Source organism: Arachis hypogaea, chromosome 3, assembly GCF_003086295.3.
Source record: "Arachis hypogaea cultivar Tifrunner chromosome 3, arahy.Tifrunner.gnm2.J5K5, whole genome shotgun sequence".
In the NCBI taxonomy this organism is placed as follows: Eukaryota; Viridiplantae; Streptophyta; class Magnoliopsida; order Fabales; family Fabaceae; genus Arachis; species Arachis hypogaea.
In genome coordinates, this window is record NC_092038.1 from 6,881,250 (window position 1) to 6,900,760 (window position 19,511).

The following is a 19,511-nucleotide window of genomic DNA, read 5'->3' on the forward strand; positions in this document are numbered from 1 at the left end:
TTATTACAATAAATAAAAAAATTGTAAAAGTCATGTATCTATCTAAATTAAATTATATTAAATTATAAGATATCTAGATATTTAATCAACCTAATTAATTAGTTTGTAACTGATTTGATTTAATAATTTAGAAAAAATTGAATAACCCTTTTTAAAAATATACCAATCTAAATAATAAAGAAACAATCAAATTCAAAAAAGTTACAGAACACCTATCATACACTACGATTATTAATATTGAGGAAGCTTTAACCATTTATTCTTTTATCGGCTATCTTTTTATCTTCTCTGCACTTTATCTACGAATATGTTAAGAATTAAACTTATGCTTCAACCTTTCAAAATTCCATATATTCTTGCCAAACACAATATTATTATGTCTTTTTTTTTTATAGAAACCATTGAATGGAAGAACCGTTGGTAAAAAGATGAGGTTCTCTTATAATATGTATGACTTTTTATGATAATAAATTAAAAATAAAAAGCATGAAATAATATTGTATATATTTAAGTTAATTTTAATCTTTTTTAATAACCAGATTTGTCATAACGTAATTGATAAATAATGACAGTTAATATGGATTGGATATGTTTTGAGTATGTTATACATTTTATAATTTTGTATGAAATAATATTAGTTTTAATTTATATATTTATTATTGGGTATTAAAAATAAAAAGTATTTATATTGTTAGCATTTTTTAAATTTTTCATCAACTTGGATCGTGATTAGGCCTAAAAGATCATTTACCTCGTTGGAAATAAATGTAATCCAATTAATTTTCATCTGATGGTGCTATACATTTGCATAATCATAGGAGAATTAACTTTAGCAAGATAACAATATGATATTTAGTTATTACATGAGTATTTTTATATATGGAATTATCAATCAATTATGTATAACTTCTGATAAAAATAATACAACATGAATATTGTTTGTTAGGTAAAAGATAATATATTGACAAAGAAAATTAATTACAATGGGTATATTCATTTTAAAAAATATTTTTCTATGTAATATTATAAAAAATATCATGGTCACCCCCGAATTATTAAAAGTTCAACTTCCATCGGCAGCGATAGAATGCCTAAATTAAGACATTTTTAGACTATAATATTTATCAAACAAACAATTAATAAAACACTCATCTATACCTTCTCATTTTGAGTATATTTATACATAAAAAAAAGTTGAAACAACAAAAGCAATAAAAATGATGATTTTTATAATTTTGTGTGGCTATATATATATAGAACACCAGAAGACCATGATTATCTAACAAAATTAATTTTATTTATTGCATTCAATTTGAATAATTAAAAAATCATCTTATTTTAGTTTCGTCCTTAATTCACATGATTTAAATTTATCTCAATAAATATGATTTGATTTGATTTAATTATTATTGAAAAGTATCTCGAGAATCTATTTTATTCATAGATTTATTATTTTAATTATTTTAATGATTAATTAATTAATCTAATCTAATTAATTAATAGAGATAATTAGTATAATTAATTAATCTAATCAAATTAATTAGTTGATATAGCTAATTTATCATAATAAATTGTATTTAATGAGTGAAAAGAAACAAATTGTTAAACATCCTCATAAGAATGTCACGTCAATTCCATCATTAAGTGCGGAAACCTGATTTTTATATAATAGAATAGATAATAAATAGAATATATGAGAATATGATATGTGACATATTTTAATTATGAAATTAGTATTATATAATAAATTTTTCTGAATTTTTATTGCTTATTCGTTGCTAATTTTTATATAATTACTTAATAATTTTTGCCTGTAAAACTATCAACTACCTAATATTATGATTTAATTAACAAAATGATGACATTAATATTTTTTCATAAGTCTTGTTATTATTTATAATTAAAAAATAGCAATAAATAAATTTATTTCCTTAATGAATGTTAATTTTATTGTCAAATTCTATATTACCTTTAAAATTTTAGCGTAATTGAGTCTAATTTCTACATTTTAAAATAAATTTACCCAAAAAAATTAATATATAAATCACATTATTATTACAAAATTACTTTTTTAATATAATTAGTGGTGCTTATTTGAACTATTAAATTTAGCTTCTAATGATATTAAAGTCAACCTATTTTATTATCTTGTGCTTTCAAAAAATTTACACGACTGACATAAAAATATAACAATTGAAAAAAATTCATTACAATGAGTATATTCATTTTAATAAATATTCTTCTATCTAATACTATAAAAATATACATTTGCCACTTTGAATTGCTACAGGTCAACTTCTATCCACAGTAGTAGAATGCTTAAATTGAAATATATTCATCAAACAAACAATCAATAAAACACTCATTATGTACTTTCTCATTTTGGATACATTTATATATAAAATAAATTATACATAAAGAAAAAAAAAAGAAGAAAAGAAAAGTTGAAATAGCAAGAGCGATAAAAATTATGATTCTTATAATTTTGTGTGGCCATCTATATATAGTAGACCAGACAACTATGATTATCTAACAAAATTAATTTGTATTTATTGCACTCAACTTGAATAAGTAAGAAGTGATCTCATTTTAATTTAGTCCTTATTCTACATGATTTGAATTTAGCTCAATATATATATGATTTGATTTGATTTGATTATTAGTTAAAAATATCTCAATTGTCTATTTTATTCATAAATTTATTATTTTAATGACTAATAAATTTGGTTTAATAAATTAAAAAAATAAATTAAAAAATACTAACAGAATATTAAATTAAATAAATTAAGAAATACTACCAAATCAAATTGATATAAATTATAATAAATTATATAATATTTAAATATCTAATCAAATCAATTAGTTGATATAGTTAGTTTATCGTAATAACTTGTATTTAATGTGTTAAAAGAAATAAATTGGGAAACACTCTCAGAAGCATGCCACGTCAACTCCATCGTTAAGTACAGAAATCCGATTTTTATATAATAAAATAGATTTAACATGTATATTTTTACATTTAATTAGGTGTCAACTATTAAGTCTGTTGCATAAATAGAAATAATTAATTTTTATACTTACTATTTAAAAATAATATTTTTTCTCTCTATGTATATAAAAATATAATTAGATATTAGCATAAAAAATTATACTGATAGTTATAAAATTAACTCAAAATTAATTTTTTTAAAGCAATTGAATCTTGATTCTAACTTTTAATTATAACATTAGTATTCTTTCTAAATTATATGTAATAAATATTTAAAAGAAGAGAAATGAAAATATAGATTAAAAATATAAGCAGTAAAAATTTAAAACTAAATAAAAAAATAAAAAACTATGTATATAATAACAATAATAATAATATTTTTTATTTAAATTATATTATTTTGTTAATCATATTTTTTGTAAAAGAAAAAGATAGAAAAAATAGAAAATGAGAAAAAGAGAGAGAAAAATAAAGATGAAGAATGAGAGTGAAAGTTTGTTAATTTTAGAAAAAAAAATTATTTTAATTATAAAAAAATATCGAATGACATATTTTGATTTGTCAAATTACTAATATAAATATAAAATATATATAGAGTAAAAATAGAAAAATGGAGAGAAGTAGATGAGAGAATTTAGGAAGAAAATTTATTAATTTTGAGAAAAAATATTTTCTCTCAATTTCAATCAGAGAGTGTTATGTAACATATTTGTTATTAAATTAGTAATATATGATACATAATATAGGTGTATTTCAATTTCAATTTTAATATTTCAATTTTAATTTTAATGCAATTAAAGAATATCATGTTACACATTTTGATCGTCAAATTAGTAATTAGTCATTGATATTGATAATGATATATAAAATAGATAGAGTGGTTGAAGGAATTAGAGAAATAGAGAAGAAGAGGGAAGAACGGAGAACTATTTAATTTTGAAGGAAAAGATTTGATTTCAATTGTAATGAGGAAGTGACATATGATATATTTTGGTTGTAAAATTAGTAAGAAGGAGTGAAGAATTTATTAATTTTGGAAGAAAAGATTTGATTTCAATTACAATGAGAGAGTGATATATGGCACATTTTAAGATTTAATTTCAATTACAATGCGAGAGTAATATATGACACATTTTAGTTGTAAAATTAGTAAGGAGGAGAGGAGTATTTTTTAATTTTGGAGAGAAAGATTTGATTCTAATTGCAATGAGAAAGTGACATGTGATATATTTTAGTTGTAAAATTAGTAAAGAGAAGAGAAAAATTCTTTAATTTTAGAGAGAAAGATTTAATTTCAATTATAATAAGAGAGTGACATGTAGCACATTTTGGTATAAAATTAGTAAGGAGGAGAAGAGAATTTTTTAATTTTAGAGAAAAAATTTGATTCTAATGACAATAAAAAGTGACATGTAGTACATTTTGATTGTAAAATTAAAAAATATATAATAGATTTAGGGGAAAAAAAGATATCAAATAATCTTTTGAGACCGACTCAAAAAACGCACGTTCAGTTCCTCATGTGATCCTTAGGATTGAACTTACTGCTTATATATTGAGTTTACTGAGTGAAAATATGCCAGACTAGATATTCTTAACAAGCCAATTTTATACTGTAGTTAATTAGTCTAAGTCTTGTGGTTTGTTATAGTTTTTTTTTTTTTTAAATATCCAGTCTGATATGTTATCAAGTTTGACCTAAACTAAAGTCTATTAAAATGCGTGACATTTTTTCACAAAAATAAAAAATTTAAGAGTATGATTTAAAAAAAACATTTTTTAATAAAATACTTATATCTAATATATTAAATTTAATGTTTATAGAAATATCTAAATTTTTAAAATATTTAAAATATATAAAATATTTATAATAAAATATAAGGGTTAAGTATTTTTTTCGTTTCTAAGGTATGAGGTTAAAATTAAAATCGTCCTCGACCTTTTTTTTATTAAAATCATTATCAACGTTACAAAATGTTATAAGATAATCATTTTTTTTAATTTTAGACTAAAATGTCCTTAGTAAAATAAATTAAAAAAACCCTCTTTCCTTCACCCTTATTTCTCCCCACCCCTATTTGGCTTTTTGCCCCTAACTTACCCACACCAAAAAAACAAAAATTAGAAGGAGAATAGAAAACACGAGGGAGAGAATGAGAGAAAAGAGGGGGGTGGGGAGGGGAAGAGGAGGGACGAAGACGCCGGCATAAATAATAAGGAGAACTCGCTGGCGTAGGTACAGCGCTAGTCTTGGTTCAGCCTCTTTGCAGTGCTGTACCTGCCTTTTTCTCGTGCTGCACCGTACCTCCTAATTCTGCCTCCTTGCAGCGCCGGCTTGCGTTCTTCCTCCTTGCAGCGTCGTGCCTCCTTTTTGCCTCATGTAGTGTCGCCTCTCCATTCTGCCTCCTTATCGTGCTGCACCTCCTTTCTACTTTCATTTTGCTCTTTTTCTTTTTTGTTGAATTTCTGGTTTATTTGAAAACAAAAAATTGGTTTATTTTTAAAATTTTTTGTTGCAATTGATTCTGTTATTATTGAATTTGTGTTGTTATTTCATTGTAATTACTAATTTGTAATCGTATAATTTTTGTTGTTGCTGATTTTGGATCTGAAACTATAGTGATGATTGTTGTTTAATCTAAAACTTCTATTAATTTATTGTAGTTGTTGCTGTTGCTGAATTATTACTAGTGAGTTGTTTAAGTATATAAAATAAAACAGAAGTAGAAAGAAAATGGTTGAGAATAGTGCGGTGGGTGGGTGATAGTGAGTTGGACACAGTTAAAATTAGGTTTATGATAGTTTTATTGTAGTAAGAAAAGAAAAGGCCAAGATAGTAGTGTGATGGAGGTGGCCAGGCTTCCTTATCTTTCTCTGTTCTTTGTTCTTTCTTTTTTTTTTCTTTTTTTTTTAAATTTTTTAAGAACATATACCTGAGTTCTTTTTTTTCAATTTATGTTGTTGTTAATTTTATGATTGTTGGTGTTGTATTGTTAATTTATTTTGTAACTAGAATAAAACCCATGCGATGCGAGGGATGATAAATTAATGATAGTATATAATAAATATTAAAAATTGTTATATTTTGTAGAATTAAATTAAATACGTGTAAACTAAAGTTAAATTTGAAAGGTATTTTATTTAAAATAATTTGTAGTACAAAAGATTTGGATATTGGAGTTGTACGAAGTAACATTTTTATTTGGTGGTTTAATTTTTACATTTGTTTTAGTTTATGGACTTAGTCTTTTTATGTGGCGCCCATCCTCCTTTTTTATATTGGTTGTTGTTTGAGTTGTTGCTTTCTTCTTTCTTTCGAAGATGTGTCTTGAATTTGTATGATTTTCTTTCTCCTTAATCTCTTGATGTGCATGCAGTTTTCCAATGACATCTACAATAAAAAAGAACAAAAATATGTGGAATTTTTTTTAAATAAGTTATTTTAAATAAGAATATATAGTTGAAATAGTATAAAGTAAAATTACTCGTTAATATTTTTCTCTGACCTACTCTTCAGACGATGTTTCAAGTAATGCAAATTCAAAATAGTGTTAGAGAATGTTTAAAATTGGATCTTTAATTTCGTTCACAACAGTTGTGAGTAAAAAGTTTGCTTTCATTGTACCTTTAATTGGTCTATACAAATCATTTGCATCTTCTATTCTCAAATTTTTTATAGTATAGACTTTTCCTTCTTGTAAAAATGTTTGAAATTTTTTCATCATTTTTTTCACAATTACATGAAGAGGTGTTCCCTGCAGTGTTAGTAAATCATAGTTAATAATTAATTAAAAAAATTGATTACATTTTTTTAAGTTATTAGTAAAGGAACAATGAATATCATATTGAAAGAAGTATAATTTTAACGATATTAAATTACAATTATATATAAAGTATTATAAAATAATATAAAAAGTATAAAAAGCAAAATTAATTAAAGTATTTTGTTCGTAAATTCAATTTAAAAATACAATAAATATGTTTGTTTTGTACATTGTTATTTAATATAATCATTTCTAAGCAAAGAGACTCATCTTCATTTATGAGTGTTAATGTGAACACAAGAATTTTGATAAATCAATTGTCGATTTGTTTGGTGATATTATTTAAAGAATGATGCTTCATTGAATAAGTTTGAGATGTTGTATAGTTCGAAAAAGGAATAGTGATAAAAGACTTATAAATAGTTCAAATAGTATAGATTTTGAATATTTGTAACGTAAAATTTATTATGATTAATAATATTATTATGACATTTGTAATATGGATGTTTATTATATTTAATGAGTTATTTATAGAATTTAATAAATTAATTATTGAGGTTATAAATTTATTGTATTGTTTATAACGGTAAGATATAATAAATATAAGAATATGAATTTAATGTCTGTGTAGTTATAAATTTGGTTAGACATTATTAATTTCTAATTATTGTCATTAGTAATTTTCACCATAATTTGCATATATTTCTATTACTTAATATTCTTTTGTATATTTCATTTTTTTTTGTTGATTTGGAAATAATATTTGATTTGGCAAAAATTGAGTGGTTGATTCTAAAATTTTGCCAAATAAGCAATATTGCTGACATGGTATCAGTAGAAAAAGAAAAATATTTTAAAAGTAATGTGAATAAATTTATTCATTTACTTTTGTATATTAAGAATAGATTAATGATGTTGGTGGATGTTTTATTTATTTTGTGGTTGGCAATAAGTGATGAGGAAGAGTAAGAGTCTGAGAGAGAGAGAGAGAAAGGGGCTTAGTGATGATGAAGGAGATTGGGGTTAGTGATGTGGAGAAAGACTTGTTTTTAAAGAGTAAAATTGTCTAAAAAATATTATTTATGGATAAAAAAAATAATTTTATAACGTTTAGGATGATTTTAATAAAAAAAAAATCAAAAACAATTTCAATTTTATACCAAAATCTTCAGAATGAAAAAAATACTTAACTCAAAATATAACAAATTTAAAAAATATAACAACTTTTTAATTATACAAGATATTTATATCATTATTTATATTTTAACATATTTCACGTGCCAATAAAACTAATTTGTGAACATGAACTAGATCTATTAACAAATTTAAATTTTAAAATAGTCCGGACCCAAACTTATTTTATTTTAAATGAGACTAAATACAGGTCAAGTTATAGACCTCCAGCTATCTAATCTATTTTCACTGCTAATTGGTTTTACATTACATTCAGAGGCAATGCGTAGTTGTGTACATTCACTTTTATATATACATGACAGTGTCGAAAAGATGCCAAATGAAAATTAAAAGCCAATACACTACCAAGATCAATCTATACGATGAATTCAAACTACATATGCAATAACTTTTCAGATGTTACATGTGCTTAGATAATGAATTATATAACTTATTACAAGTGATGAGGCTACTTTATATATGATCGGTTGAAACAAAGACTGGTAAATTAAAAAGATTAACTCAAATTCTTTTACTTTATTTAAAAGCTGTATTAGGATAATAAAACACAAGAGGGAAAACTTAGGTGAAAACTTAGGTATAGTCAAACTTTAAGTGAAGTTGATAACTGACATCCGTTATATAAAAATTTAGTCAAATTATTTAACGGTTCTCAACTATCAATCAACTTCACGTAAAGTTGATTTGACTGCACCTAAGTTTTCACCATATTATTATTCCTTTTGTCTCTAGTTATCAAGTATCTTTTGTCATGTGGACGATTAGATTAGCACCCTTCAATCTCTCTACTCTGTGGAGTTGGATGATTTTGCTTTGCAACCTTGTGAAATATTCATCCATAATTTCTTCCCCAAATTCTGCCTTAAAAATGGGTTCGGTTGCGGCTCTCATGGTCTTGGTAAGCCTCTCTGCGAACGTGTCTTCATCCTCATTACCAATCTCCATTACACTCTCCATCGTATCATATATTGTCTTCTCCATCCTTTGAATATTAAAGGATCCTTCTTCCTCAATTACTTGCCTAACCTCTTCGGCCGTAGGAAAGTATGATGATATGTTGAATGAGTCTAACTTTCTCTTCTCAACCATATGCTGCACCATAAATCGTACCATTATGTAGGTTATGAATAAGAGTCTTAAATTAGCTAGGAAGCACGGACACTAATATTGCATGGCTCTTAAATCTTAATATCTGAAAGTCTTTAGATGAAAATTTAGTCAAATAAGTCAAATCATCTAACGACTCTCTAAGGTATCAACTTCACATGAAATTCACTGCACCTGAGTTTCCACCTTTTTGTGTACACATAACATGAGTTTCCACCTTTTTGTATACACATAACATAGTTATTAATATTAATATGGTGTTGCATTTACTTACCTCTGAGACCATGTCGTTGAATATACCACCAAATACCTCCCAACCTTTGATATTATGATTTTGGTCTGAAATGATGAAAGCAAGGACCATAGCACCACCAGGAATCAATTCTTCTGAACGTGATCGCAAGAACACCTTCAAGTCTCTTTGAAATTGCTCACTATACGCTTTGTGAACTCCTGGAGGGCTCTCCGATGTCGGACATATTGCTCCTTTGTTCATTGACTCTCCTGCTTCACTATTCAACTCCTTCGGAATCTGATGACACTTGCCAAAGCAAAATTAGAATGCCATATTATTATTATATACTATATATTTTGGTTAATAATATCAACGACTTTACACCTGAGAAAGCCAGTGCAAGGTGCTGGAAGAATGAAAGAAGTGAATGGAATGGTTGGGGAAGAGTCTCCCATAAAATGTGCCAGGGGTGCCACTAATAAAACATGGTCCAAATTTGTGACCAATTTCCTCTTCCATCCTCTTGTAAAAATCAGGGAGTGACTTAAATATGGTATTGAAATCATTGCCATATAGATCATTGAGGAAGAACTGGAACATGGGTGGGTCTTGATTCAAGGTTTGACTCACGGCATCAACAATTTTGACAATGGTAGATGCTACCATAAGTGTATTTGGACCTGATGAACACCCTAAATCCGCCACTTTCAAACACTCTGGTAAAGTTGTCCTATACAACTTGGTTATACACTCTTCCATGATATGATTTGTACGGAGTATTGCATTTTTCTGCATGAATGAACAATATTATTAGAAAGGTGAAAAAAAGTTCTATATGCAAGTTAAATGATTTTGAGGAAGAGAAAGTAATACTTGAAACGTAGAGTTGTTGGCGTAGCTTGTTTCTCCGGTACCTCCATTCATGTGAAGGACTTGCTCAGTTGCCATTGTTGATCATATGGAAGAGTCAAGAGAACAATTTATAATTTGCAGGGTTGTACCTAACAAGCATGGGCTTGTGTAATTTAGCATTCATCAGTAATGGCAAGTGGGTGGTGAATTGAATGTTGATCATGATGCAATGTCAGATATGTATTCGACCTCAGTTGTCAAAAGAGTAATAATTGCTTGCGTTTTGCTAAATCAATCATTCAGAGATTTGTCTCAAAATAATATATTCTACGGATGCTTTATCTGTCTACTCTATCACCTACAAAATTAACATCACTAAAGACAATTGAATTAAAAATATTAGTTTTAGGATATCATAAAATATAATTAATTATCCTATGTATGAACATATTAAATGATTCTTTTGACAACAGCTAAGTAGGATTTCTTAAGTTGAGATTGAAACGTGAAGATAGATTCAACTTTAAATGATGTCAGATCTTGATAAAATCAAATACATTAATATTTTAATCATTTTTTTTATAGAATATCTTATTCACATTTTTTTTATTCATCTTTTTCCATTTTTATGTTTAGATGCACGGGTATTCCTATAGATTTAGCATATTCTATTCTAAACTCTTTTACTAGCTCCTTTGCATATTCTTTTATGTAGGAAGACGCTTTAAGGAGTTTGTTTAATTTATAATCCAAAAAAAAATATTAATTCCCTCATCATACTTTTATGTTTTATCAAATTCGCTAGGCATCAACTTTACAAAATCTGCATTCAAAAGACTTGTTAACCAAACCAAAAACAATATCATCTAAATTAAATATACTTAAACAATAATAATTTGATCAAAAGAGCTTTTAATAAATAGAATAGTATTTGTGTTTTCTCTTTGAAAATCATTTTAAAAAAAATTAAACTTTTCATACTAGACTCTAAAAACTTGTGTCAAATCATAAACAACTTTAGCATGTTTAAAAACATATTGAAAAAAAATATGTTTAAAATTAGGAGGTTGAACCAGATATATCTTTTTATTTATTATACCATTTAAAAAGTATACTTTACTTTCATTTGGTATAATTTAAATACTTGAAGGCAGCATAAACGAGCAGCCACCTTAGCTTATTGCTTCCATTTGAACAACTAGAATAAATGATTCATCCAAATCTATTTTTTCTTCTTGATCATATCTTTGAGCCACAAGTTTTAATTTATTTCTAACAATCTTGTCATCTTTTTTAAACTTGTTTTTGAATAGCTATTTGGTTCCAGTGACTTTCTTATTAGAAACCAAAATCGAAATCTTAGTCTTTTCGAACTCCTATTTCAACTGTTCTTTCATCGCTTTAATCCCATGATGGATCAACAAGTAACTCTTCAACATTTTGAAGTTCAATTGTTAAAATAAATGCAATATTATTTAGTTCCAGCTTTGCAGAAGATTTTGTGGTAATTATGTGTTGAATCTCTAATAATAAATTGTTTAAGATAATTCTAAAGGAGTTTTCGTCCTCTCAATTTAAAAAAATTTTAAGCCGATTTTGTACTACACTTTTTGAAGTTTTTCAGATACAATGATTTTTGCAGAAATAGGAGATAATTCTATTTTGTCCTTTAAATTTTCGACAGTTGTAAAATTTGATTGTACTTCAATAATCGCACTTTGTCTAAAGCTGATTGTTACCTTTGTTTTATCTGCAATATCATATAAAGAAATATTAAAAATAGCATTAGATTCACAAAATATGACATGCATAATTGTTTTCATAATTTTAGAGTCTTTAATATAAATTTTGTAAATTTTTTTAGTTGCGAAATAACCGATGAAAATATTTTCATATCTCTTTAGATCAAATTTAATAAAATAAGTAGTTTGTAATAAAAATAACATATTTCAAATTTTAAGAATAAAATTAGAATTTAATTCAAATATTAAATACTAAAACAGTATTTTATCCTATTATTTATTATATTTTTTAGATAAAAATATCAATGAATTTAGGTATTTTGTTAGCGATAATCTATTTTTAATATATAAAAGTAGATACATAAGTTTATCCATATTACTTTTAAAATATCTTTTTCTTTCTATTAAGGGATGATGCACTAAAGAAATAGAGGTTGTGTGGGAAGGCAGTAGATGGCGATGACGTTGGTGCTTCTTGTCACGAACGCAACGATACTTGGAAGCAGGGACGGATTTACATTGGTTAGTGTGGGGGCAAGTGCCCCCACTGAGTTTTAAAAATTTTATATGTAGTATATAGTAAAAATAATTTTTTGCCCCCATAAAGTAAATAAATTTGACCCCATCCATATTTATTTCCTTGGCTCACAACATCTATACAAATAAAAAGAAGAAAGATTAAATGATTTTATTATATTATAAAATATTATATCAATTATTTAATAAAAATAATTAAATAAATATAATAAAAGAACTAATAATAATAACCTAATCAATTTGAATCATTTCAATTTTTCAAAGTGTTGTTTAAAAATTATTCAAATAATTTAGATATCTAATGTTTTCATTTATTTCTTCTTTTGAACATTATTTTACTCCATTAAATGTGTGATTGTTGTCTCTATTTCTAAAAATAATATCTTCCGTTTAAATATATTAAGATGAAAATTCAGGTGCAATTAATTTTATGTAAAGTTGATAATTGAGAGTCGCTAAATAAAAATTTAGTCAAATTAATTAAATTATTTAACTGTTTTCAACTATTAATTTTACTACCAATTCTAATTCATCTTTCTATATGATTTTATTTAAGATCTTCTTAATGAAGTGAGAATTAGTTCATATATGTGAAAAAAATTAAACCCATGCATGCCTTATTACATGTTTCTGTTTTTTCTTATTCATGTGATTAATTTTATTACAAAATCAAAGAAAATGTATAGCCAAAGCAGCAGTAGCGTGTTGTGTATATATGATTGCACTGTTACTTTTACGAGCGGTATTTTATTTTGTTTCATGAATTGATTTTAAAATTATATTTGATTAGTGAATTTAATTTTAATTTTAATTTTATGATGTTGAATTATTAACAGATTATTGTTTAAATGATTATTTTATTGTTTTAATTTATTTATGAGATAATTTAAAAATTAATTATATTTTTTAATAATAAATATAATTATAAAAATAATTATCATATTATGTATATTTTGCCCCCACTCATAAAATTTTCTGGATCCGTCACTGCTTGGAAGGACCAAATTTAGATGATGAAGTGATGAACAAAAAATGGAGGAGTGGAATGTGCTTCAATTAACGGGAGTGGAGCTTTGATATTTTAAGAATAATAAATTATAAAATAACCCAACTATGGTTAAGATAAGGACTAATTACAATGTGACACATAATAAAGGGTAACTTACATGTTATTTTAGAGGGAGTTGGATAGCATTCACCATATTTATTATATCTCACCGTTATAAACAATACAATAAATTTATAACTCCAATAATTAATTTGTTAATTTCTATAAATAACACATTAAATATAATAAACATTCATATTACAATTTACAAATGTAATAATAATATTAAAATTTTACGTTACAAATATTCAAATTTTATACTATTTGAACTTCTTATATAAGTTTCTTATCACTATTCCTTCAAATGATATCAAATTTAGCACAAAAAATTTATTTTCGAACTACACAACATCTCAAATTACTCAATGGAGCATCATTCTTTGGACAATATCACCAAACAAAAAGATAATTAGTTTATCAAAGTTCGTGTGGTTCATTTATGGAAAACATTAACACCCACAAATGAAAAAGTCTCTTTACTTAGAAATAATTATATTAGATAAAAAAGTACAAAACAAAATATTTATTATATTTTTAAATTGAATTTACGAAAAAAAACTTTAATTGTTTTTTCTTTTTAAACTTTTTATATTATTTTATAATACTTTATATATAATTGTATTTTAATATCGTTATAATTATACTTTTTTTAATATGTTATTCATTGTTCCTTTTTAACTAATTATTAACTATGATTTACTAACATTGCTGGGAACACATCTTCATATAATTGTGAAGAGAAATATGATGAACAAATTTAAACATTTGTTACAAGAAAAAAAAATCTATACTATAAAAAATTTAAAAATAAAAGATGCAAATGATTTGTATAGGCCAATTAAAGATACAATGAAAGCAATTTTTTTACTCATAACTGTGAAAGAAATTAAAGATTCAATTTTGAACATTTTCCAAGACTATTTTGAATTTGCATCACTTGAGACATTGTCTAACAGAGTGGGTCAAAGAAAAATACAAAGTCCATCGACTAAAACAAATACAAAAATCAAATCAAATAAAAATGTCACTTTATACAACTCCAATATCCAAATCTTTTGTATTACAAATTATTTTAAACAAAACACCTTTTAAATTTAACTTTAGTTTACACATATTTAATTTAATTCTACAAAATATAGTTATTTTTAATATTTATTATATACTATTATTAATTTACTGTCCACACATTACGCAGGTCTCATTCTAATATATGATTAATGGTTTGTATAAAAGACTTTTATACTTCCGGTGCCTAGAAACAAAATATGGTATTGCAATATAGAACATTAAGGAAAATTGGAACATGGGTGGGTCTTGATTCAAGGTTTGACTCAGGGCATCAACAACTTTGACAATAGTAGATGCTACCATATAAGTGTATTTGGACCTGATGAGCATCCTAAATCCGCCACTTTCAAACACTCTTGGTAAAGTCGTCCTATACAACTTGATTATACACTTCCATGATATGTTTTGTACCGGGTATAGCATTTTTCTGCATGAATGAACAATATTAGAATGAGAAAAAAAAAAGGGACTTTCTCTGGATTTGACTAAGACTAAGAGAAAGTAATACTTGAAGGCTGAGTTATTCTGCCGCGGCTTGCCTCTGTTGTTCCATTTTTTTTTTGTTTACGTCCGATTTGGACCTGATTAGTCTTAATTTGACCCAATATTATTGAAGGTTTATCGAGTCTAAGATCGGATTCGATTAAAATGTAGAGTCTGGCAAATATGGTTTAGCCGGCCAATCTAGAATCTTGACAACAAGCTGGTTGCATATGATATGAGTTATTAGTCCCAAGTTAGGAAAAGTGAAAGTTACGACTATCCAACCAATAACTGCTAGCAAAGTTAGTTGGAGCAACTAGCAAGGATACCGTTATTTAACAAACTGCTGTTAGCTTGCTTAGTAAGTAATATGAGGCTACCCACCACAACCCAACTCTCATAATTTATGTTAATTAATAACTGATATTCCTTCAAGCAACTTCCCTTTCAGATGCACCGCTTTCAGCAGCTTCACAGCTCTCATCTTTTCCTTTGTTTTCATGTTCTTCATCCTGGTTATTTAACTAAAGCATGGTGTGACTTTCTACGAATAAAGCAACAATCTTATATCAACATTGAAAAACACAGAAATGATGAACAACTGAGATGAGCAGGAAAAACACAGGCAAGCTGCTCGACTGTCCCTGTACTAAATATTAGATTAAATATTAGATGTATTCATTATTCAAATTTAATTTCCAAAATATAGTCAGCATATTGAGATGTTCACACATATCTACTTTTTACCATCTATTATGTCAAAATTGTCCTTTTTATATACCTGAAGAAGGATTGATAAAATAATGGGAAATTTCTACATTTTTTATCAGATCATTGATAAACCTTTTAAATGTAAATTCAAAATAATCAGAAAGAGAAATATAATCACGACATCTTCCAAATCAAATGTTAAACATGAAAAAAATCCAAGATGCCAACAATAATGGTCTATCATCATCCTAGAGCCCTTGTACCTTGGCAACAAAGTTCAAAAGAAAGAATCAAAATAATTAGTTAAAGAAAACGTTAACAAACTTACCAAGAGTCGCAAGAAGCAACAAGATAGATGAGAATAACAAAGGATAAAATTGCTTGTTTAATGAGGACATATGCAGCTTTCTTGTGAGTCATGTCAAAATAGAAATATATACAGAATGCAAAATATGAGTTACTAGATAACAATCTAACATGAAAGAAACCAATGCCTCATCTTTTGAATGCATGGTATCCACAAATCATTAAGGGAAAAATCTTCAATCTCTATTATCAGGAATAAACAAAAATGTAGCAGTAAAAATTCTAAAAGAGAAGGATGCTTTAAATAAAGGTATTTATCTTGGAGAGAAAGATAAATGCTTTATTGGAAAGAAAGATTGAACCTGAAATAGAGAAGTGGAACTAAATTGTGAAAAAAAAGCCTGATTGAACAGCAAAGATTAGATCCAAAATATTTATCTTCAGCAAACCAAGTTTGTGTTTGATGTACTATCAAGTTAGGAGATGAAGTACAAAAAGGGCAACGATACGAGTTCACTCTTATGGACAAACCACAATAGCACAAAAGCAGTGATACCCTTCTTACTCCTGGCTTCAACATCAGCACCTTTCTTCACCAAAACCTCTGCCACATCAGCACAAAAGCTTCTCTATGAATTTTTCACGTATTTGTGCATGATATTAGCATACCCTTCTTCATCCTCTGCATTCAAATCAATCCCTTTCTCCAAAAGCACATTGGCCATATTCAATTGCAAAACTTCAATCCTGAAAAAACAAAAAATGACTCCTTTTACATAAACATCTCTGGACAAGGATCTGCATAAAATATCTTGATCTTCTAGCACCATAACTAACAGCAATTGAATAACTGATTTAATATTTTTTATACATTATATTAATTTTAATGGATAAAAAAAATTAAAGTACTTCTCCTAACTAATTAAAATAATTGCCACATAGCACATTTTAGTTTATTCTATAAGTCAATCATTAATATTATATCTACATTAAACTGTTCTAATATATTACATTATGATTATTTTTCATGACCAATAAAATGATAAATCTTTGAAATAAACAATTCCTTATTATTATTTTAAGATTGCCAATCTCAAATTGAAACCTTATAGAATGAAGCAGAAATTAAAAAAGAAAAAGGGAATCACATATAATTTTTTACGAGGGGCTGAATTGTTGATTGTATTGCTTATTGCTTATGTTATAAATATATTAATCCTAAACTTTTCTTTCTTTCTTTTCTTTGCTCTGATCTCATCATCTCCTGAACTTGAGTCTCAATCATGGCTGCAAAACTTGGGGGTAGAGCTTATCTCTCTTCCTTTCTTGATGCTGTTTTGAACAAGCTGTCTGATAAAATCATTCTTGAATACTTGGATCATTGATTATGGTGCCACAGATCACATTGCATCAAATTTGTCTTGCTTCATTTCATACACACAAATTTCTCCTATTATTGTTCATTTACCAAATGGTTCTCGAACTACTATTGTTTCTTATAAAGGTATCGTTCAATTTTCATCATATTTGGTTCTTCATGATGTTTTTTATTTACCTCATTTCAACTTTAATATTATCTCTGTTTCAAAAATTACTTCAGCACTCATATGTGAACTCACTTTTTCATCTTCTTCTTACACTTTACAGAGCAACAATTTGAGGACGATTGATTTAGCCAGAATGAGAGAGAGATTATATTACACTGTCTTCACTCATTTTAAAGAACTCAAAAACCCCTCTTATTCTCAATCAGTCCATCACTGGTTACTCATTTTAAAGAATCTCTCATCCCTCCATAATGAGAGAGAGTACTATGAAAAGGACTGATAACATATAAAATTTTCAACAAAGACATGCATAGATGAAAGATACAATCAAGAATGGCAATTATTATAAATTCAGAGATGAAGTTTAAGAAAAATGTGAAAGTATTGTGTAAAGAGAATCAGCTCCAAGGGCAGCAAACTTGGACTCTCCAGTTACACTTGAACCCTCTGGCAGTGCCAATTGTTTCTTGACTATGTCAAGGACCTTCTGAACTGTCTCCTGGTTCGCCTGCACAAAATAACAAAGTCCATGGTAGTCACAGACCTTCTGAATTGTTGCATTATATATTTCAGTAACCACAAAATAAAGAACAAATTGCAACAAGAGCTTCGATGAAAAAAATCCACATACCAAATCAGCAGAAGAGCCTCTTCATAATGCAACAATGAGAAGTTGAACTCAGTTGTGGTTCATCCGTGAAGTTTGAAAGATGGCACTGAATTCTGAAATTGATGAGTTTTAGGTCAATCATCAATGGAGGTTTTAGAGTTGAAGAATGAAACTGAGCAAAGAGAAAGAGAGAGAGTAAAATATTGGGTCACGCAACTGAAGTCCATGTAGCGAAGCATTTCACGGTACAGCTTGGTCAATTTGCTTTCCAAATCATCTATTTCCTTTTGAGGGTCTTGCAAAGCATCCTGATGCAGCAATATCTGAGCTGCTTCTTCTTTCAGACCTTCTACTTTCTTTAACCAATAATTCATTTTGTTCTTCCTGCCACAATACTCTAGCCACTGCCGTTCTTCGTTACGTAGTTCTTCCAATATGCTTAATTCATCAAACTTTTCATGTATTTCTTTAATGCAAGTTTCAAGACCACTGTTACTGATACCAACAGCCTCGTTTGAACGTGGCAAACCTGTTTATTTGGAAAATAATAATTGAGAACAGCAAACATGTTACCATTACTATAAGCTCTTGATGGTAGCCAGAACAAGGAAGGATACCGTATCTTCCACCATATTGCTGGGTCCGGCCGCATCATTTTGATATATTGGACCGTCAGGGCAAGCAGATATCATATTATGATGACCTTCAGCCTCTTCATTGTAACATAGATATAAAGGTAGAGAAAATTCTGGTCCTATTTCTTTAATCAGCAAAGAAAAAAATCCAATATGAATGAAAGTAGGTGGATGTTACAATACTCCCTTGATGTTTGGAGTTTTAAAACTCCATATAATTTTAACAAAAAAAAACATTATTAAAATTTAAAATTTAATTTACTTTGCGTTGATTTAGGTTAACATTTAATGCATACTGATGAAATCAATAAACAATTAATACTTTTTTTTTGAAAAACTACAAATATATTAATTACAACTTATAAAATATGTTTTTAATAAATAATAATTATAATTATTATAAAAAATTTAATATGCTCTATTAGTACATAAGTTATATAATTAGTTAATAAAATCTAATTAATTAATAATTTTATATTTTATTTATTTTAATTATTTATTTAAAATTATAATTTATTTCATAAAATTTATTTAATATACTATTTTTTTTTGTTTATTGAAAATAATGAATTTGTTCACCGACAAACTTATTCCTATTTCTATACAATTTGAATCGTATTTGT

General features: G+C 26.7%; 1 protein-coding gene and 1 long non-coding RNA gene across 2 annotated transcripts; both read right to left on the minus strand.

Annotated features, from left to right (window-relative positions):
* Positions 1-8,312: 8,312 nt before the first annotated feature.
* On the minus strand, positions 8,313-10,347 carry LOC112789174 (probable caffeine synthase MTL2). The gene is made up of 4 exons (XM_025830953.3): positions 10,163-10,347; positions 9,674-10,078; positions 9,329-9,586; positions 8,313-9,039 (listed from the first exon to the last, which is right to left on the minus strand). The coding sequence occupies exons 1-4, from the start codon at positions 10,235-10,237 to the stop codon at positions 8,683-8,685; spliced, it is 1,095 nt and encodes a 364-aa protein (XP_025686738.1). The 5' UTR covers positions 10,238-10,347; the 3' UTR covers positions 8,313-8,682.
* A 7,561-nt stretch (positions 10,348-17,908) lies between these two features.
* Positions 17,909-19,049, minus strand: LOC140182519 (uncharacterized). Its single transcript, XR_011878258.1, has 2 exons — positions 18,275-19,049; positions 17,909-18,151 (listed from the first exon to the last, which is right to left on the minus strand). It is a non-coding gene; the product is annotated as an uncharacterized lncRNA (long non-coding RNA).
* Between the last annotated feature and the right edge of the window lie 462 nt (positions 19,050-19,511).